Source organism: Coffea eugenioides, chromosome 6 (genome assembly GCF_003713205.1).
Source record: "Coffea eugenioides isolate CCC68of chromosome 6, Ceug_1.0, whole genome shotgun sequence".
Classification (NCBI taxonomy): Eukaryota; Viridiplantae; Streptophyta; class Magnoliopsida; order Gentianales; family Rubiaceae; genus Coffea; species Coffea eugenioides.
Window position 1 is genome coordinate 52,125,333 of NC_040040.1, and position 23,843 is coordinate 52,149,175.

Sequence of the window (23,843 nt, forward strand, 5' to 3'; positions counted from 1 at the left end):
TGTTCGTGTAATCTCTCTAGTTTATAACACTTCCGTATTGCATCACCTTTCTTTAGTAGTAATAATTTAAGCAAAATAATCCTATGCACAACCAACAAAAGACAAACAATACAGTACATCTAAACATAAACAAACACAGGAGACCAACTACCAAATGAATAATAGCTAAATAATTAATATAACTAACTTTGTCTAATATTTTCTTACATCGACCAAAGTTAGAATTTACTAAAATTTATTAAGAATCAAGTTTAAATAAATTGGAAACTAGGAACAAAGAAAAGAATTTTCGCTGCCCCAAATTATATGAGAGTAATGAAGACAATGTTAATTAGTTATTGAAAAAATAGAATAAACTCTGCCAAAATTTGGGTTTGTTGGTAGGGAGTTTCGTCCATTTATAAGGGGAAACTCTGCCAAAATTTTCTTAAAATAAATAAAATACTTATTTATAAAAAAAAAGAACAAAAAGAAATAACGTTACCCCCTCCCCTGTTTGAATTGCTGTTTCCTGAATAAAAATTTTACATTTTTCTTAAAAAAAAGAAGAAAAAATAGAATAAACTGAAATTATTAAATGTAATGTAAGATTTACTTAAATTAAAGGCTTGAATTGACTAACTACATGTGTTGTGAATTTTAGTGGCAGTAGAACTTTAATGGATCTAACATGTTTGGGCAGGAGATTATTTGCCCAAATATATTTGCTTACATCACTATTACAATTTTTAATACACCTTTTTATCTTCTCAATTATCTTTTTATCTCACATACATCAAATCATAAAAAAGTGCTACAGTAAAAATATCTCAAATAATTTACAATCCAAACACTATTTTTTGTAGTGTTTCTCTTATTCTTAGTCAATATCTTTACCTTACACTAATCCTCATATATGAGCTGGTTTGCTATAGGAAAAAAGACAAAAGAAGTAACTATGTATAAAATCATAATTAATATGTTGAACAAACTAGCGTAGTTTTACATAAAAAAAAATTTAATATGACCCATAGCATATTTAAGAAATTTTGGAGGTGGCGGCCTTAATTCTGTCCTAGTGTAGACTTTTGCATGTTTACATAGTTTGGCCAACAGAAAAGACACGGTTATATCTTTAATGCACTTTGGTTTTAGTACGTACTACCTACTTTGTGCATGCATGTGATGCATGAAGCTGATTACTAGAGTGGTTTCTTTCTTCCTCTTCTTCTTTTTTTGGGTTTAGCTCGTGGACTTGACTTGTGATTAACACTCTTAAATGCCAAGCAAAATCTAAATGTTTCTACCTGACTTGTGCTTTGGTTGGGGCAAGTGAAATCCTCGGTGCCACTTTTTTAATAGCAATTCAGTGCCATTTCTGAAATTATGCCAAGTATCCAGTTAATTTAATCAGACGAAGGAGTGGCACTGGGTTGTCACTAGTTAAATGGCATCGAGGATCTAATTTGTGATTGGGCTAGCCGACTAGCCACCTAGAATACCTTGATGTGGTAGGTGATTAAGGGATAAGTGTAAGATTGTACTCTAAATATAATTTTCAAGATTTGCAAAAAAAATTTCGACCACATTTTTATTTCACACATATTACATCATATCAGAAAAAGTGTTATAGTATTATTTCATATAATTTTTTTCTCAAATAATCTCCTATCCAAACGGACCCATAATGCTTTTCAAATTTGATTTTGATTTTCTATAGGAAATGGCCTATAAATAGCGGGATGCTAAGCACTACGGTTGCTTTATAATTGTGATGAATCTCAAAGAAGTAACGTTTTTAAAAGTCTCCAATCTGAAGGAGGGTTTCCAGCAGAAAGTGAGGAGGGGATTTCAAGAAGTAAGCGGAATTTGAATTCACAACCTTTTGATTCCTAAAACTCTAACCTTAGTCACTAGACTAGGGCCTTTTCGACATGACACAAGGTTATTTTTGTGGTGTAAAGTTGGTATTTCATGTTTACAAGTCACAAGTTTGATTTTATTCTATATATACCAATTCTACCTTCTATGTCACTATGTGAGTCTCACACCTCTAAAAATGCTTAATGACATTATTGTCTTCAAATGTTTGTCTCTTGCTAGTAGCTACATTTTAAATTAGTATCCTGAGGATTGCCCTCTAATTTGCTTTTGTACACACTAATGTGAACTTGTGAAGAATATAGATTTAAAGAAGTTGAGTTCCAAAGGCCAAACACATCAATAGAAAAAGACTTGATTACAAACAAAGGTCCACTCTACTAATTTAAGGATGAAGCCCTGCAAAAATGCAATGACTTCATCCTTAAACTACTACATGCTGATGGCGGAGATTTTTGGACCTTTCTACATACTTAAAATGGTCTTTCGGTCTCTTGATTTTAGCACCCAAATAAAATACATTTTTGGTAGAAAGAGCTTTACCCTTGGAATGTGGAATGTGGAGAGAAGTTATCTTTTTTTTTTTTTTCCTTTCTTTTTCAATGCGGAGAAAAGTTACATCTAACAACCTTTGTTCATCTTCAAATAAGCAGGATCCAGAGGCCTAAAGACATGAGCGGCCTTAGATTCCACAATATCCAAATGCTTCTTCATGAGATGCATGTAAACAATCCAATCTCCTTCTCTACTCACACTTGGCATAGGCATGACATACCCAGTCTGGCCACCCCAATGAAAATGGTAGGATCCAAAATCAGGCATTCCCCATCCAAAATTCATTTGAGCCACTGGAAACGGTAGCCCTGAGGAAACCACAATTGCTTCTTCATCTTCATTGTTTTTGCAATAGATTGCTGCAGCAGCTGGCTGCGGTCTGTGTTCCTCAACCCAATCAATCATCCCCAAGAAATGATCTTCCTTGTTTGCACCCTCTATGCATGCATGGATCATATCTGCCACCCCATCAAGATTCATTTCCTTGAGGTCACATACACTTGCTTCCGCATATGGGATTGACAGCACATTCCCAAAATAGTTTTCCATGGAAAAAATTTTCTCTTCATTATCCCTCCCCTTTAGCCTTTTACGTCCATCGACGACAATGCCTAGGTTAACTTTTTTAATTTGTGCACAACTCCCTTCTGCTATGGTTTTCCACAGGAAGGCACTGAAAGACTCGAGTTTCGTCCTTCTGCATCCATTGTAACTAGCCATGGATTGAAGTTGTCCGATTTCTTTCCCTTCTATGTAGTAGATGCAACTCAAGAGGCGATCATCGCTAGCTTTCAGCTCTTTTGGTGGTGGTAAAGATGACAATAATACGTACAAGTCATCGATTGCTGCATCGTAGGTAGTAGGGCGTCGGGGATTCAACAATGAGCGCCTGAGGGATGGTGCAGTGTAAGTTGCAGTGCCTTTTGCTTGAGCAATATCTGCCCATGCTGTAAAGAACATGTTAGCAGAATGAGCATCTGCTACTCTGTGATCAAATGTGCATCCAATCACTAGGCCACCACATTTGAGTTCTGTCACCTGTATAACAAATTAAGTTGATGTTTTGACAAAAAAAAAAAAAAAAAAAACAAATTAAGTTGATGCATTGCATCTGTTAATCTCATCCTAGGAAACAATACAAGAAGGAAAATAAGATAGTATTAGATTAAAAAAGAAAATTATACAAACATAGCCAGTGTAGAAATGATATGTATACAGTAACTATATAGCACTATAAATATATGTAGTATATAGTACGTCCAGAGTAAAGATGTTTTGTATACGACAAATTATATAGCATAAATTTATGTGGTAGTATATTGGCCGGTGTATTAGGATGGTTGTTAAATGGACAAACATATTACATAACATAGAGCAGGAAACATACCAACAAAAATTGCCATTCCCTACTTAAATCTAATTTTCTTTAAAAATTTTGACTAAAAAAGTAAAACGTAAAAACAAACAAGAACTTTTTTTTGACTTGCTCCAAAGTGATTTTACTTTGATAATGACAGACAATTGATTTGTTGGACCAACTGCCTATCGTGTCATCCAATTTTGATTCTAATCCTTATCTTCAAGAAAGCAAGGATGTTATCATTGCAAATTATGTTGGTGAAAGTAATACAACACTCACTTGGATAATTTTTTCTAGACATGATTCTTTGTCAGATACGAGCTTCAGCAATACGTTTAATTATCTACATTGTAGCAGAATTTTCCCTTCTTTTTTTGTTGTGAAAATGTTGACATATTATTGTCCAGTTCTTTCAAGAAGCCATCACTAGAATAAAGATCTGTTGATTTATAGCGTCAAGAATCTCTTTCAAGCAGCCATCAATAAATTAAGGACCTTCATGACTGCTGCATCAATTGTTTTTCTTTCAAACGAATAAGCTGCACAGTAATACTTGTCTACTTGGCGTTTTTTTTTTTTAACATTTTCCAGCTTTATAGCATCTTTATAACTGTAAATCTGACTTTTATTATTCAGGAGTTATAACAGAGGCAAAGCTTTTGGAGTTAAAACAACCTATTTTGGCATATATGACAACTCATAATGATTAGAAAATCTAACATATTTAATTAAAATTTGGTCGAAAGAGTACTCCATTCACCGATCCAAGTTTGGACACTTCTTGAATTCTAATTATAGTGCACCAATATATATATATATATATTTTCCAGAAGGATCAACGGTGATTTTTTGCCTACATGTTGATAACTCGTACTCGTGAGCTCTCAATTACAAAATCATCTACTCATTAGTAATTCAAACTCGTGATCTCTCGATTACATCTAAGTGCCTTACCAGTTAATTTGCACGATTCATTCTATCATTCATTTTTAAACTTTCAACAAAGTCATTGTTAAAATTTCTACAAAGTCAATAACAAAGGGACAGATGTAGTGATTATTTGGAACCTTGAACTTATGAGAAGATAATGTTGTTCATAGTGGATACTTTTGTTACTCCTAAGTTTTGCTAAACACATGAATGTTTCGAAAGTCTCATCCTAAAGTAAAGAGCTAAAACTCAAAAAATGATAGAAAAGTAAACTAATGAAGATAATATATAATCAAGGGAGGCTCTAAGTACCATTAGTATGAACCATGAAAACAAAAAATGACACACTAACTAAAAAGGCAGAGGTCCGAATAATTCAAGGCAAAGGAACGGAGCAAGAAAAACTCTTGGGCGATTGAGTTGAAGGTTGAAATGATGAATTTCGGAGTGAGGACTGCAATGCAGGGATATGATCCGTCGCTAAATTCGCAAAAAAGGCTTAAAAAATTGAACTTGCATGGAGGGTTACTGCAAAAAATGTTAAACAAAACAAGAGAAGAACAATAAGGGGAGAGAGGGCTGTTGGCTGGGGAATAGGGAATTGGATTTGGAGAGGGGAAACGATATATAGATGAAGAATTTCCAACATTATTACCTGAATAGAAAGCACTCCTTGCTTCTTGAATGGGACAAACTTTCCATGAATGGAGGTGTCAGGATGATAGAGATCAAGATCTTTTAGCTCAATATCAGAATAAGCATGGAGAAAATCGACCCCACGATTGTTACAAAGAAGCTCAGGTTCTCCAAGGCGGTTTTGGACAACTTCTCCAGCAAAAGGATAGAAGGAAACAAGTGCTTGAGCAAGAGCTTTCTTGACGGTAGCAACCATGTTTTCGGTAGGAGTAGTCGTGAGGTTTTTCTCAGGGATACTAGTAGTATCATTGTTTTTCTTGTAACAGAAGAAAACTCCTACATCCAGAGGAGGTAGGAGCAAATCTAGGTTTGACATTGGCAACCAGTGCTCTTGCACCGGCAAAGCTGCTGCAACAACCTCACTTCTCTTCACATTTACTAGAAAACCACAAGAACCCATGATCTTGAAGATGATCACGAGGATGAACAGGGCACAAAAGAGTAATAGAGATTACTTTTGATGGATAGAAGTGCTGTATAGAAAGTGTACAATATATAAGGTGGGGTGGTCGAGGGACTGACCTTTTTTTTTTCGGTAGGTACCAAATGACCCCACTTTTGGGTGCATTTTGTAAAAGCCTTTAAGGTTCTTTGTCGTAGTTTTCGCTGGCATTTTTGGGTTTACCTTACATTAATGCAACTTCTTATTTTGAAAAAGAAAAAAAAAAACTTGGATGCAGACAATGTATTGCCGTAGTCCTACGATGGAGTTAAGAAGGAATTGTCGAAAGAATAAAAGAAGACGAACAGATTGATCAGAATCATGTGCATTATAAGATTACAGCGGATCTAATAAAGAGGACTACAGAGGGAATCAAATGGTTGGAACTTTTTGATGCAGGAATATCCGGTAATCTAAGCACATGGAAGTATGGAACAAGCAAAATTGTATATTGAATTATGGAATTACTATACGGTAAATAATAGTCACAACTCCCTATTGGTGATTAGGCGGTGACAGATGGGATTAAATTCAAAAATTTCCGCTAAGTATTTCTTTCTTGTACGACGGGACCAGAGGTAAGTTCCATGCAAAGCGCAACGGATCTTCTGTTCCATACTATGTGTTGTTCTCTGTCTCATTTTTTATTATATTGTTATTTCTGCTTCATAAATATCATATTTTAGTTCTCTTTTAATTTTCTTAAGATTCAATAACTATTAATTGAGTAATACAGAATCTCATTTTTTTAATGCATTTTGTTAAATTTTGTGCATTACTCAATTAATAGTTATTGGATCTTATGGTAATAAAAAAAAACTAAAATGTGATGTTTATGAACGAGAAATAGCAATATAATAAAAAATAGAATAGAGAGTGGCATAAAATGTGGGATAAAAGATCCGTTGCGCACGCCAAGCGTGAATATTGATACCTGTAGTGTGGTTAAAAAACTTGGCATCACATAATAATCAGAGGTTGTTGGCATGGTCCCCAACTTTCCTTTTCAATGTCTAGTACAAATGCAAGCCGATGGTATTATCATATGTATCATTTTTCCTTACATTTAATCTTTCAAACAAAGTTGGGTTATTCAATCAAGACCATTGTTTTGTTTAGTTGTTTCAACAGAACGGATTTGTATTTTCTATGCTTTACGCTTATTTTTCGTTGTTTCTATCATACTTTTATCTTTTTCTTTCACTGATAACAATGCATATCTTTTTCTTGCCTTTTGATTTCGAAGTTGCTTCTTAGCATTAAGTTTATCGATATTGTTTGTTTGATCCATCCTAAATTTCAACCCACAAGCCCTACTCTTAAACATAGAAAATCTAGATATACTATTTGTTTGCTGAACTACTACAACTAAAAATCATTATTTTGATCAATACATGCATCTACAAATAATTAGAGAGGAAATAAATTTTCCTCATTACAAACACTAACTTGCATCAAACAACTATCAAGTCTATGAAATTCAATACAAAAATAATAAATGGCAATTTCTATCCATACATAACATCTCAGTCACTTAACTATTGAACCAATAAATTGCATCAACTGCAATATAATTTTCAAAGTGGAACAATCATTCACATACTTGTTCATTCGAGCACACAATTCAAGTGAATCAAGTACAATTGCAATCACATTTAATCAACAAATGACATGCATCAAGTGGGAATACAGAGTTATCCTATATCTTAGCAACAAATTGCAATCTAAGAGCGAGATCGCTCCACACTTCACCCGCCTGCAATAGTAAGTACAAAGGTTTATTCATGATTTTGATTGTCGAATGGAAGCTATACATCCCATAGACCAAAAAGCAAGAGCAAAATTGAGCATATCTCTACAAACCCAACTCTGATACTGTGCAATAGAGCCATTTGAATCCATACTTTTGTATCTTATTAACAGCCATTATTGTAACCTACTTTACAAATTGATGAGCAAATGTTGAAGAAGATGGGAGATCAACGTTCACCTCAAATGATTCTTCCCCTCTCACACTTTAACGGCCTCATCAATGTGCTGTAGTTATTGATTCAAATAAGTGCCATTCCGTGCAAGAGCTAAATTAATCGTTTTTGAGCTTTAAGAATGAAGAAGATGAAGCTTTCTATCATTACAATTCAAACATTCATCTTTAGCTTGAGCACACTAATACTGTCTTAAATGCATTTAATTTGTGTAATCAATTTAGCTGAACATACTTGAGAGGAGTTGATTTCGTTTTTCTACCCACTTTGCTAAATCAATGGCAAAGCATGCAAAATTAGAGTTGATTTCATTTTTCTACCAAAGGGTACAGTAGGTAAACCATGCAAAATTAGGTAGCAGAAACTTGTGCACTTTGCTTAATCAATACTGTTACTATTCTACTATTTCCAAAACACCCCTACAAACGTCAGATGAAAATCACACAAGAATCATTCAACAACTCCTTTACATATATATATATATAGGAAATTTCCATGTCATGTGTGACTGTGTTCAAATATCTTGCTCAAATTTGTAATTTTGTACAGTTGTTCGGAAGGTTTACATCAGTGACAAATGGTTCCAGCCCACATTCCTCTAACTACACGGCACCTTACAGATCAATTCCATGCTGATATATAGACACTTTGCAGAACAGAAAAAGGGTGTTCATGGGGGTAAGAAAATTATGGAAACCATGGTAGAAAACGATTTGCATAGAAATTAAAGTTTGAATCTCATGCAAACTGAGTATATATTGTTAGTACCGAAAAAAAAAACACACACACACACACACACACACACAAGCAAAAGTAACATTGAAATCTCATGAACCAACAAATCAAGGAAACCGTCTATGCGGTCATGGGTATAGATGAAACAAGGAACCGTAAACTTCCTAGACTTCGATTAGCCACAATGGAAGAAGTAAAAAAATTCAAACGGTTGAAAATATCAAAATTTGATCAGTCACTGAAACAAGCAAAGAACATTTCAAACGGTTGAAAATATCAAAATATCAAATACGTACACGGGAGTATCTATCAAAGACTAATTTTTCTCAACAAGAATAGTCGGACATCAAGTCCATAAATAGACACATAGAACTATAAAAATTATTCTAATAATAATATCTAGACACAATCCTACTCTATTTCATACATCAATTAAAATAAAAATTCTAATATAATTATCAAACAATATATTTAAATCTAAAACTGCTACACTTCTAAATAACTTCGTTTAATTGTTCCAACATTGTCTCTTTTCAACTAAACTTTTCGATATTGTCATCTCCAATGCCGTAACGAGATTGAATAGCAATTGCAATCTCTACAATGGTGTAACTGACTACAACTCCAATTTGCCATTAATCTTTATATTCTTCTTCATGCATGGAAGCAGACGAGATTTGTTCTTTGCATACAATTTCACTGCTAATTCTTCCTGATTGAAGGATTATTCCATATTGACCCATTCAAAATCATACCCACCATATTTCCTTGGATAATGAATATCCCCACAATCCTTAAGCAATAAATCATGTCTTTTTTTTTTTTTACTAATTTTTTCACTATAAAAATTTTCATTAGATTCATCCACCCTACAAGCATTTTCATGCACATTTTCATTCAAATTAAAACTTTAATTGTCAAATTTTCTTCATCAACTACGCCAAATAAAGCACTTGGGATCCTCGGTGACATGTTTTCTATGCCAACCCAATGCCACCAATAGTGTTGCGCCAAGTGTCATGTTATTATTTACATTTGTGTTAAACCAAGCCAAGTTGAATTATTAGAAAATTAAAGTGTAAATAATAACATGACACTTGGCGCAACACTATTGGTGGCATTGAGTTGGCATAGAAAATATGTCACCGAGGATCCCAAATGCAAATAAAGTATGCAAACCAAAATTTTTTTTATCACTATCAGTACCAATAATCCTGATAGAGTTTCTCTTTTTACACCTCCATCCAATTAGGATCAATTTTTTCCTAATTGTCAATCAATGAATGAGTACCGAAGACCAACCTTCGTAGTCTAATTCTCTAATATACGAGTACATTACCACAACTTTCATATCGCTACCCCTACTATGGCACAGGCACTATAGACACCCTAGGGTCAACCTCTTGAATTTAGAGTTCTCATACCATTTATTAGTATAAAAGAACATGCTACGAAAATAATATTAAAATCTCACAAACCAATAAACCAAGGAAACTCTCTATACAGCCGTGGATATAGATGAAACAAACGTAGTGTAAACTTCCTGGAATTTATTAGTCTCAATGGAAGAAGCAAAGAATTCAAACGGCTGAAGATATCAAAATATCAAAGAGAATAAAGAAGGCACGGGAGGATGAATAATTCAATCAAAGACTAATTTTCATCAACAAGAATAGTCGGACATCAAGCCTTTAAATAGACACTTAAAAATATAGAACTTATTATAATACTAATACCTAAACACAATCCAACTCTATTTCCTTAATCAATTGAAATACCAAATCTAATATAATTATTAAATAATAAATTTAATTCTAAAAGTACTAAACTTTTAAATAATTTGGTTTAATTATTCCAACATATATGGATGAGATAGACAGGTTCAAAACCCCTAAAAGTCACTGATTGGGATTAATGCTATAGGAATTTTATAATGTTGTTGACTTAATTGTTTAGCTATCTGAAGTTATTTTAACGCTAGGAAAAGGCTGCTAGAGTTTTCTTCACTATCAGATTTAGGGTTTGAATCTTATATCTCACAATTCGACGTAAAAGGACGTGGAGAATTGTGGGAGGATAAAAAAATATTTAATAATATACTAAATGTCTTTTGGAATATATGCTTTGTTGAGCACATTTAGGGCTTAATTTATGCTTGAATATATTTACAAGCAACCGATTATAATTGTTGACATCACATAAAAAAAAGACCACCCCAATATAGATGAATTTTAACCCACCTCAATATAGGCTGGTGTAAATTTTAATGAAATTATGATATTTTATAGAAAAAAAATTGTAGTCTTTGTCATAGTTAAATCTAAAACCTACCGCAATGAAAAATATCTATCATGGTTAAAATATCTTGAGTGCATATTCTTTTCAAATTGTATTTAACTTCATAGTCGCTGGTGAGGTTTAAAACTCCAAGATTTAGAAGTCTTAAGTTCAAATCCCGCTCGCTTGGAGTTTGCTATGCTACCAGAATGAGTTTGTTTGGATAGTGAATTATTTGGAATAATTTTTTGAAAACGATACTAAACTTGAAAAGAGTCCCAAATTATCCCCCTCATCCTCACCTCAATTCCACAAGCCTCTCATTTGCTTCCAAGCTATTTAGCAAATGTTAAGTCACTCCAATATTTACCACCAACCTTGAGAAATAGTTGAATAGGTGCTTAGGCACCTTTGCATTAATCAATGCTCTAGAAATTATGTCGTTACTTGTTCAATATTTATTACGATGAGATAAGAAAATGTTTGTTAAGCTATTTATAAAATAATCAAATCCTAAGGTGCTATGTGTCACATTCATGATTGATTGATCTATTTCCTTTTCTCTTTCCCAAGACCTGTGCAGAATGGTCACTTGACGGTGGTGGATATACAATCTTGTCTGGTTGATGACCATTTCGAAAAAGTTGAAGTACTCCAGTCCCTCCTGTCTGCAAAAATGATGCAAAGAAATATTCTGAATCTTTAAACTGTTATCTTTTTCTGGCACCAAAATTCACAGAGAAATATATATTATATATAGGAAAAAAGGGCCTACCTGGACAATCTTTGTCGTCCAAGAAGATGGATTCTTAATTGGCCGAAATCCTTCGTCTGTAGAAAAGCATATTTGGTCCAGCGCTTCAATAATATCGACGCAATTGACTAATTAACCAATAAGGGCATTAGTAAACAGCATCTAAATATTAAATTCATGTTCGGATATTATACTAGTTTTGTTATGAATTATAACATGTTCAAGACATTATTGTGCATCTAGCGGAAACAATTGAAGGGGCAAGTTTTCTGTCCTGCTCTTCGACAGTGAAATAGCAGTGTAAGGAAAAAGTTAGAAAGCCAGAAAAAGAAGCCAAATGCCAACTACAAATTGGAGAACAAGAATGAAAGAACTGATATTTGTTGATTGTCTAAATTTAGAAGTGACGACAGGTGAGAAATCAATTTACAGCCAATTGTAGAGGAGACATTAATCCATTCCTATAGATTTGGAGTGTATGTTGCACGAGCAAGTTATGAGCAATTATCAACAATTGGATTTTTGCACCACCAAGCTTCTTCAAGATAAAGGCATTTTGGGGCGAGAAAGATGGATTGGATGGTACGGAGAAAAGGAGTGTAGGTGAGAGGTTTCGAGTTTCACACCTTCCCGCTTACACTTTAAAAAAAAAAAAAGTGAAGGGATAACGTGTGTGTGTGTATATATGTTTTCTAGAGCTTGTTGTCCATAGTGACTTGAGTCTTGTAAAGGCGATAATATTATGCGCTGTACATGGTGAAAGCTGCATGTGTGTGTTTGTGCAGTGCATGTGACAGTTTACCTAATACTTTGTTTTTGCGTCGTAGACCAAATGTTTGTGCCTGGTTTGTGGTTTTCTTAGAGGAATTATATATACTTGGTGGTTGTAAGCTAAATTGTGGCAAATATTCCCGAGCATCTAAACCACTTGCAGCACGCAAATATTCTTTCTTGCATCGGGCTAAACTTTTGAAGTATGGTTCAATATTTTATAGCGTTTTCAGCAGGATACTAACATGTAATGAATATATGTTATACATACGAAGTTAGAACTCTAGCAGCAAATAATGCTTTGTTATTTTGCAGATTTGGGGTATATATAAAGCGGCTGAGATCTTGCATGTATAAAATCAAATTATTAACTCACAATAAAATTATGTTGAAAATCAATTTACAGTCATTAAGACAATTTTTCCTCCTAAATAAATAAGGGTGTAACAGAATAAATTCATGCACATCTTTCTATTCCCTATGTAGTTTATATTAGTGATGTAGTGGTATTTTTTTTTCTATTACATGCCTTTTGTTTATATTGATAGTAATAAGACTAATTTTTTTTTTTTTTTGGATATTGCTTTATGGCAAAACTCAATTCTTCAATTTGCTACATATAACAAACAAATATATTGTGGTAAATGAAGCATAGTAAAATATTTAAAAGGATTACCTTATTTTCAGAGGCCCTTCTTTTGTAGTGATAATTTAAGAAAATAATCCTATGCACGACCAACAAAAGAAAAACTATACATTACACCTAAACATAAACAAACACATGTGACCTGCTACCAAATGAATATTATCTAGATAATTAATATAACTAAAACTTTGTCCAGTATGTTCTTACATTGAACGAAGGTAGAATTTACTAAAATTTATTAAGAATTAAGTTTAAACAATTGGGAACTGGGAACAAAGAAAGGAGTTTTCACCGCCAAATTATAGGAGGGTAATCAAGACAATGTTAATTGTGGATGAAAAAAATAAGAATAAATTGAAATTATTAATTGTAATGTAAGATTTACTTAAATTAAAGACTCGAATTGAGTAACTACATGTGTCATGAATTTTAGTGGAGGTTTAATTTCTTTTTTATGAGTAAAACTTTAATGGTGGTTAACTTTCTCTTATTCTTCGTTAACATCTTTACCCTAATTACACTAATCCTCATATAGGAGTTGGTTTGCTATAGGAAAAATTAAAGAGAAAAGAAATAACTATGGATAAAATCATAATTAGTATGTTGAACAAACTAGCATAGTTATATATATATATATATATAAATTATTTCCCATATGACCTACAGCATATTTAAGGAATTTTGGAGGGGCGGCTCCTTGTATAATAATATTTGAGGGTTTTGAGCTCTGAGGGTGGCTGCATCCATCAACTTTTGTATGTTTATATAGTTTGGCCAACAGAAAAGACTTGTTTATAATTTATATCTCAATGCACTTTGGTTTGAGTACGTACTACCTACTTTGTGCATGCATGTGATGTATGATGTTGTTTAGCAGAGTAAATCCTTTCTTTAGCTTGTGGACTTGACTTGTGATTAAGACTCTTAAATGCCAAACAAAATCTAATGTTTTCTTACAGGTAATCTAATTGGAATTGTTCGTTGCACAAAAGATTCCCAGTATCTAATCCACTTGCTAAGTATGTGTATATATATTATTGGTTGCAGTTGGCTAAGATGTAAAAGGGTTTTTCTAACGGGTGCTACAGTATGAACACTCGTTAAAACACCCGTATTCCATCCAATCTATTGTGTATATGTACATATTAACAATTATTGTTTTCTGTTGCATTCATACACTTTTCCTAAATAATCTTATATTTCTAAAATATAACATCTGAAATACATCTTAACGAGTGCCTATAGAGCACCCGTTAGACAGACCGAATGTTAACTATGGTCTATAATTTTGTGATGTTTTGGGTAAGATATTTTAATTTTAAAAGAGAACCTTTTCTGTGACGTTCTGGTTGGAATCAATTAAGCACCAAATTTGACTAGTTAATATAGTAAATACAGGAATAATTAATTCTCGGTGACCAAATCAATCATTTAAGGCACTGTTTGGACCATTGGTTGCAGTTAAGGGCAAGGACGGACTCGGGAAGGGGCAGGCGTCCCCCTAAGTCTTTGAAAATTATTTTTTTTCCCTTTAAATATTTTAAAATTTTCAAAAATCTTTTTTATAAAGTAAATTTCGTACCTACCAAAAAATACTCAAGATTCTTTGTCTTGATCTCAAAGTGTGCATGTGTGTGCAAGTTGATCCTTCAAAATATATTTTCTGGTTCCTTCATTATATACTTAAGGGTGTCATAAGATTCCCTTATACAAATATAATAAAAACACTAAAATGTATTGTTGAAAAATTTTTTGAGCAAAGAAACTCATTTCATTGATTTATAGGAACAAGTTGCTTTACAAGGGAGTAAAAAAAACTCCAAATACGTTAAAAGAATTCCTATACTGATCATTATACAAGTAAAAAAACCCGAAAATCAGAACCAATTTTGCTTTCCTTAATTTTCTACCTTTCCTCATAATTTAGCCCTATCTAAAATAGTAAATCAAGATTAATGACAAAAAAAAAAAAAAAAAAACACAGTCAATCCAGACTTCATTCAGCCTTAATTTTCTGCTGGCTGATTGTCAAACAATTCATTAATAAAATTTGCTCTGTTTCTTATCTAACATATAGGTACAGTCAATCCTTCTTCATCCTCTCCTCTTTTTCTTCTCCTTTTTTCCTTTTTTTCCTTTTTTCTTTCCCTTTAGGCATGCCGTTTTGCATCACTTCAAACAAATATAGTCCATCTTATTTGCATGTAGCAACGTAACGTATGCATTTGTACATGAACCATATTTTAATTGTTTTTCTTCAACCTACACAAAAATCTAAAATTCTCAGAATAAATGTCGAATAAAAAACCACCTAATTAAAATTTATCTGTATCTGCCCCTACAAACTCCCCCCCCCCCTCCAACCCCCACCGCCCCAAAAAAAAAAAATCTCTAATCCAAGAAGCATGTGTCTCCCTTTGTCTGGCCCAAAAAAAAAAAAAAAAACTCTTTCAATGTCTAAAGCCGTCTTGTACGGATACTACGAAATTGCATTCCATCTTCTCCATTGGACCTCCGCATGCGTGAATACGAAATGCATCTCATAGTTTTCCCATATCTAACCATCTCTGCCCACTTCATCGTTCATTAAATAAATATTGGGTAAATTATAAATAATCCTTGTGTGATTTCATCTGTTGTCGTATGACTCCTTTAACGTTTCAAAATGTATACTACACCTCATTATGGTTTCATGTAATGTGGAAATTTGACAAAAAATAACATATGTAATGTCATTAGTTGAAATACAGATAATGCCCTTACGTAAATGCTAAATTAAACAATGACCTTATCACTCTATATAAAATTACAGGGGGATTATGTGGACAAATATAAAAATTAAGAAGGGTAAAGTGTATATTTATGCAAACTATAGCGAAGTTAAGTAGATATTATGATTTCATCACACACACTTTTGGAGTGCGTCTTATATAATCGTCGTTACTCATTGTGGATTTCATCCATTTTTCATTATACATAAAACCCTAGGGAAAGGTTAAATGGCGATTTTGAAACTTCAAGGAGGGTCATCTAGCATTATACAAAACTACAAGGGGGTTATATGTAATTTACCCATAGGCATTTGTACATCAGTACCAATTGTTTGAGGAAAAGGTTAAAAAATTTGACGTGGCTGAATTCTTTTGCATTAAACCTTACTGATTAGACCTACAATCAACATCATAGCTAGGTTCATAATTTGACTGGCCATACAAATTCGTGGCATTTTTCAATCTGTATCTTGAATCTTGATTGGTGCAGTTCCTCCAATATCACAAGTTTTGATGAATGTATGTGACAAGCATTTCTTGGCTGACATTACCTAGCTAGATAATTAGCATGTATTAAGAAAAGAATTCGTTGATTACAATGAATGGTTTTGTTGGCAGGTCGGGTTCATACCTATTTGCATCGTACCTAAGAAGTATATACTACAGCTAGACTTGTTCTCCTAACCACCAAAAACTTTAATTATACTGTACAAGAAAGCTTCTTTAGCGGTTTTACAAGAAAACAAGTAATATGGGACTAGCAAGTTATCAACCATCATGGAATATGTCATGAGTCAGTAACTTCTAATTATTTTGGTAGTTTTTGTTATTAACCACTAATGACGCTAACTTAAAATTATAATAATAATAAAGAAGATAGATTCTCGTCAATGGTACATATTTTACAAACATGTCCAAAATGTCAATTGAAAAAATTGATAGATAAGTTGGTAGTCGGTGCTATGTTCAAGCGCATTGAAATCTTTAGATAACTCCACATTTTTTTTTTGGGTTCAATCTTTCAGCAAAGGATAGTTTCAGGCCTATATTTGAGTACATTGAAAACTGTTTTTTTTTTTTGACAAGTGCATAAAATGCATAACAATACAACTCAAGATTTTTTTTTTTGGGTGAAATAGGGGTGTGAATGAAGAAGCAAGAGATGGAAAATGCATTAACCAACCCCTTAGTTTAAGATACATAATACTATATGAAATTAGACCTTGACAGCTAGTTTAGAAATTGCTTAGTGTAGTATGAACATAGAAGACTTTGCCACTTTGGAGGCAACAAATATTTATTCATTTCGTGGTCCACGAAAGGAGAAGCAAACAACTTGATAAATGAAAGAAAATTTTGATGTTTATCCATATGTTTATTTATGTGTAACAAGAGAGTGCTACTAACACTTTTTAATCATGTGACTACGTGGATACAGTCATCCATTGAAGAGCAGCACAAGTAAGAACTTTGTTAAATGGTCACCGAGTGGGAGTGGTTTGGACACTTGCCCTAAGAAAAAAAAAATTAGGTTTGAATCTAAATTTCAACTGTTTTTTGTTCATCAGGGATTTGTAACTACAGCTGCAAAGTGTTTGTGTGTGGGCGATGACATATTGTCTACCTTCCAAGCACCCTCATTAGAAAAGGGAAAAAGGAAAAAGAAAGAAGAAGAAGAAGAGAAGTTGTATAGTTTGCCATTTTCCAACCTTACAATTGTTGGAATTTTGCAGCATAGCTTAAGTAGAGTCTCTACAATAAAATTTCCTTGTTAGCTAGACGTGTATTAGTTAGCAAACTCAAAACTTTGCAGCAAATTTCCTTGTTACATTCTCCGATATTTGTCATTTTGTGATGGTCTAATATTGCGAAAATTCTTAATGGCATGTTTTTTCGTGGGTCAAGAGATTTTAATTTAATAAAGTAGGTTTTTGTTTGTTTCAGTGTATATTGAATTTCCTTGTTTGGATTGTAGTTTTCTGTAGAAAAATTTTTATGTTTTCTCTGAACACATTTTTCAATCACCTTTTTACCTCACATACATCAAATCGATATATTTTCCTACAAAAATTTTCACGATAAGCGTATTAGTTAGCAAACTCTCAACTATGTAGTAAACTAATAGAATAAAGCACTTAAAAGTTTAAGTGCTTAATTGATCTATTAAACATCCTTTAAGTTCAATTTTTTTTTTAATATTTGTGATTTTTGAGTGGTGTTCTCACCCTGGATCAAGAGAGTTTAAAAATAGATTTTGGATTAATGTTAGGTTATATTAAATTCCAATCTCATGAGATCATGGAGATTTACGGAATTGTTTTGAATTGTTTCACATCTGTAATCTTCACATGCCATTTAGATTGAAATTTTTCTAAAGAAAGATTTTAGAAGCACTAATTGTATTCTTCTTAGGAACACATAAAATCTTTTGGTTGTTAGACGTGAAGGAAACGAGCAAATCAGTTCTAGCAGCATAGCATTGCGTGTGAAGGGAGACAATTGAGCTGCTGTTCCGCCAAAGCGATGCTGCAGCCTGGATATTAGGTCCATCTCTTTTCTTCTACTACTTCTTTATCCTCCAGCAAGGAACTGGGAAAGGGGAAATCCTGGCCTAGTATTCCCTAATGGATTGGTTACCAAATAGTAGACGGGTGTGGAAGGAAAAAGTGAAATAGGTTGGAATGTTGGATATTGGAAGAAGCAAAATATCGCATATCTTGCATGAAAACCGTCCACCAAAGTTCTTCAAAATCATTTTTTCCCCTTAAGTTTTGAAGATTTTCAACAGTATCCTTTATAAATTGAACTCCCCCTCCCTCAGAGCCCAAAAAACTTTCAAAAACTTATGTCTTGACTGCAAAGTTTGCATGTGTATAAAAATAGCTTCCTCAAAGTATATTTTCTAGTTTTGTCCCTAGATGTCATAGATAACTATACGAGATATACAAAGATATTAGGTTTTAGGATGCAAAATATTAAATGAAATTATAATAAAAGAAAACTTATATGATTGTACAAGGTGTATATATACATACATATATATAAACACACATATATATACATTTACAACTTTTGATTGGACCTCCGCATGCGTGAATATGAAATGCATCTCATAGTTTCCCATATCGAACCATCTCTGCCCACTTCATCATTCAATAAATAAATATTGGGTGAATTATAAATAACCCTTTTGTGATTTCATCTATTGTCATATGACTCCTTTAACGTTTCAAAATGTACACTACACCTTATTATGATTTCATGTAATGCGAAAATTCGACAGAAAATAGTCTATGTAATATCATTAGTTGAAATACCAATAGTACCCTTACTTAAATGCTAAATTAAACAACGACTTAATCACTTTATATAAAACCACATGGGAATTAGTGGACAAATATAAAAATTAAGAAGGGTAAAGTGTATATTTATGCAAACTATAAGAAAATTAAGTAGATATTATGATTTTATCACACACATTTTTGGAGTGCGTCTTATATAATCGTTGTTACTCATTGTGCATTTTGTCCATTTTTCATTTTACATAAAATCCTAGGGAAAGTTTAAATGAGTATTTTGAAATCTTAAGGAGGATCATCTAGCATTATACAAAGCTACAAGGGGGTTATACGTAATTTACCCATAAGTATTTGTACATCAGTACCAATTGTTTGAGGAAAAAAGGTTAAAAAAATTGACTTTAAAACATGATGTTAAAACAAAAAAGAATTAAAACATGATGTTTGTGAAGGAGAAATAGAAATATAATAAAAAGTGGGACAGAGAGTGACACAGGGTGTGAGACAGAAGATCCGTTGCGAATTGTTTGAGGAAAAAAGGTTAAAAAAATTGACGTGGCCGTATTCACTTGCATTAAACCTTACTGATTAAACCTACAATCAACAACATAGGTTCATAATTTGACTGGCCATACAAATCGTGGCATTTTTCAATCTGTATCTTGAATCTTGATTGGTGCTGTTCCTCCAATATCACAAGTTTTGATGAATGTATGTACACATGTCTACGTTTTTCCTCGGATGATAAGCATTTCTTGGCTGACATTACCTTAGATAATTAGCATATATTAAGAAAAGAATTCGATGATTATAATGAATGGTTTTGTTGGCTGGTCGGGTTCATACCTATTTGCACCGTACCTAAGAAGTATATATTAGAGCTATACTTGTTCTTCTCACCGCCAAAAACTTTAATTATACCGTACAAGAAAGCTATATATTAGAGAGGTTTTAGAAGAAAACAAGTGACGCTAACTTAAAATTAGAATAATAATAAAGAAGATAGATTCTGGTCAATGGTACATATTTTACAAACATGTCTAAAGAAAGATTCTTGTCAATGGCACATATGTCCAAAATGTCAATTGAAAAAATTGATAGATAAGTTGGTAGTTGGTACGCCACTGGCCATTTGGTCCAGTGGTCATCACCATTAAAGGTGATGCTGGAGGTCAGGGGTTCAATCCCTGCCTCCCACAAATTTGCCACAATTTGTGGCGGTCTTAATTGACCTTCATCGATGGAGTTTGTACTCACATCGAACCCCCTCCCCTTCCCCTTAGACTAGGCTAGATTAGGTTATAGGACATCTATCGTTTCGACAAAAAAAAAAAAGTTGGTAGTTGGTACTATGATGGAGTTTGTACTCACATCGAACCCCCTCCCCTTCCCCTTAGACTAAGCTAGATTAGGTTATAGGACATCTATCGTTTTGACAAAAAAAAAAAAAAGTTGGTAGTTGGTACTATGTTCGAGCGCATTGAAATCTTTAGATAACTCCACATTTTCTTTTTTTTTTTTTTGGGTTCAATCTTTCAGCAAAGGATAGTTTAAGACCTATATTTGAGTACATTGAAAACTGTTCTTTTTTTTTTTTGACGAGTGCATAAAATGCATAACAATACAACTCAAGGTTTTTTTTTTTTTTTTTTTTGGGGTGAAAGAGGGGTGTGAAAGAAGAAGCAAGAGATGGAAAATGCATGAACCAACCCCTTAGTTTAAGATAATACCATATGAAATTAGACCTTGACATCTAAACTATACCGAATTGATGCCAAGCATGCTATATCAAATAGATTCTTCCTAGAAACTCCAAATTTCAAAGAGAGAGTACAAAGTTTATGAACATAGAAGACTTTGCCACTTTGGAGGCAACAAATATTTATTCATTTCGTGGTTCACAAGAGGAGAAGCAAACAACATGATAAATGAAAGAAAATTTTGATGTTTATCCATATGTTTATTTATGTGTAACAAGAGAGTACTAATAACACTTTTTAATCATGTGGATACAGTGATCCATTGAAGAGCAGCACCGGTTAGAACTTTGTTAAATGGTCACCGAGTGGGACTAGTTTGGACACTTGCATTAAGAAAAAAAAAATGGTTTGAATCTAAATTTTAACTGTTTTTTGTTCATTAGGGATTTGTGGACGATGACATGTTGTCTACCTTCCAAACATCCTCATTAGAAAAGGGAAAAAGAAAAAAGAAAGGGGAAGAAGAAGAAGAGAAGTCGTATAGTTTGCCATTTTCCAACCTTACAATTGTTGGAATTTTGTAGCATAGCTTAAGTAGAGTCTCTACAATAAAATTTCCTTGTTAGCTAGACGTGTATTAGTTAGCAAACTCAAAACTTTGCAGCAAATTTCCTTGTTACATTCTCCGATATTTGTCATTTTGTGATGGTGTGAAAATTCTTAATGGCATGTTTTTGCGTGGGTCAAGAGAGTTTTATAAAGTAGGTTTTTGTTTGTTTCAATATATATTGAATTTCCTTGTTTGGATTGTAGTTTTCTGCAGAAAAATTTTTATATTTTTCATGAATACATTTTTCAATCATCTTTTTATCTCACATACATCAAATCGATACATTTTTTCCTACAAAAACTCTTAAAAATAGGAATCTAAACTGGTTGCCATAAAATTTTTGCACTAGACGTATTAGTTAGCAAACTCTCAACTATGTAGTAACCTAATAGAATAAAGCACTTAATCCATTAAGTTTAAATACTTAATTGATCTATTAAACATCCTTTTAAGTTCAAATTTTTGAATATTTGTGATATTTTATGGTCTTTTTTTTTCGCTAAATGCATTATTTTCACAGAAACACTGCATTCATTAAATGTATTTTCATCCGTTGAAAAAAAGTTTTTTTTTTTTAAAAAAAATACTAGGCTAATGGGAATATCTTTAAAAAAAGCCCACTATTTGGGATTTGCTCTAGAATTTACATAATTCAAACGCTGAAAAGTTGACCAGGCAGATTGTGATTTGCTCTAGCTAACATGTATATATATATGGTTATTGTGGCGGTCAGCAGCCGCCTGAGAGGTGGAACACAACATTTGTAACTTGCTTCCCCATCTACGGCTGGCTGGCTTGAAGGCATGCCTTTGGAAGACAGTTTGTATATAACCATTCTTACGATCTTGTATACCCAGAAAGCACTGACAAGTTGCAGTCCAAGAGCCAGTGCGTGAGATATGGTCCAACTATCATCCTTGCAGCTGTGAATATGATTGCAAACAAAATATCAATGGCCAAATTTAGGTCTGTGTCTCTGTACCCCAGTTCTTTAAGGAGGTCTCTTAAGTGGAGGAATGGACCAGAAATTTCTCCAAGCCATAATGCCGCCACCATTTCTGATCCATACCTTTCAGAGGCAAGGCCTGCCCAAATTCCAAGAATGCAGACTAAATGATGAAATATGGTATCCAGATTAATGCTGTCGCTGAATTGGCAACATGCTAAGTCAAAAATGAGATAAGCACCACTGATTGCTAATGTTTGGATCTGCATGGGAGAAGACTTTGAGGCCAATGGAAAAATTGGGCAACTCCAATCTTGAATGGAGAGAGAAGCCAATGTTACTGCTATAATTGCATGGATTGAAGAAACCACACGTAGGCTAAAATCAAATGAACGTTCTTGAAAGATCCTTTTTGTTAATAAGAATAATATTGTCCAGAAGAATACACCTGCTACAACCAACCCTACTATGTAATCTTCCATGCTGTTGCTAATTGCAGAAGAATTTTATGGTCTAATATTACGTATTCTCACCCTAGATCAAGAGAGTTTAACAAAATAGATTTTGGATTAATGTTAGGGTATATTAAATTCCAATCTCATGAGATCATAGAGATTTACGGAATTGTTTTGAATTGTTTTACATCTGTAATTTTCACATGCCATTTATATTGAAATTTTTCTAAAGAAAGATTTTAGAAGCACCAATTGTATTCTTAAGAGTAAATGACCATCCTGTGAGCTGTAACTCAAAATCTTTTGAATTGCCAATCTAGGGGGATTATCTGACTCTTTTACTTTTTGGATGGAATATTTTATTTTCTTTGAGACAGATTAATTGTTATTGCACTATGTAATTATGTTTTGCTAGTGATTATTATGCACAACAATCCAAACACTAACACAATTGAAATGTAAATATATAAACGTGTAAAAAGGTAAAAACACAAAAAATTTTAGATTTCACCTGTAAAAAGTCATTGAAAATGTCGCGCCCCATTTTTTCGCGATGGAAAAATAAATAAGAAGGTAGTTTATAAAAAATGTAATTTTATTTTAAAACAAGTAAAATAGGACCTAGAATGAGACTTTGAAAAATGCGACAATTTGGGTCCAAAAATTTAGTCTAAAAGGGTTTTTTGGAAAAATAGGAGTCGCCACTTGGTATAGAATTTTGGTGTACCAAGTCACCCAAAAAGTGTATTTAAATAAAATAAAATAAAACCCTTTTCGACAACTCCAGGTCTTTAAAAAACAAGAGAAAATGAGTTCGGGAGTCACGATTGAAGAAAAGGAAGGCAAATGTTCGATTAACTCAAACCTAAGGCACCCTTTCAACCTAGTCTAAGCTAGTTGCGAGGTTTAGCCAAAATTTTCCTAATCTAACCCTTAATTTTATCATGTTTGGATGTTTCCTACATGAATGCAAATCTAAATTTATAAAATATCGAAAGGGACAAAATGTTCATTCAAGGATTTAATTGAACCAATCACATTTATTGCGAAG

At 33.1% G+C, this 23,843-nt stretch overlaps 2 protein-coding genes across 2 annotated transcripts; both read right to left on the reverse strand.

Annotated features, from left to right (window-relative positions):
* Positions 1-2,481: 2,481 nt before the first annotated feature.
* Positions 2,482-5,801, reverse strand: LOC113774413 (anthranilate N-benzoyltransferase protein 1-like). Its single transcript, XM_027318953.1, has 2 exons — positions 5,361-5,801; positions 2,482-3,453 (listed from the first exon to the last, which is right to left on the reverse strand). Exons 1-2 carry the CDS (start codon positions 5,799-5,801, stop codon positions 2,482-2,484), a joined length of 1,413 nt encoding a protein of 470 aa, XP_027174754.1.
* Positions 5,802-22,171: 16,370 nt separating this feature from the next.
* On the reverse strand, positions 22,172-22,829 carry LOC113772986 (transmembrane protein 136-like). The gene has a single exon (XM_027317499.1). The coding sequence runs from the start codon at positions 22,817-22,819 to the stop codon at positions 22,229-22,231; it is 591 nt and encodes a 196-aa protein (XP_027173300.1). The 5' UTR covers positions 22,820-22,829; the 3' UTR covers positions 22,172-22,228.
* Between the last annotated feature and the right edge of the window lie 1,014 nt (positions 22,830-23,843).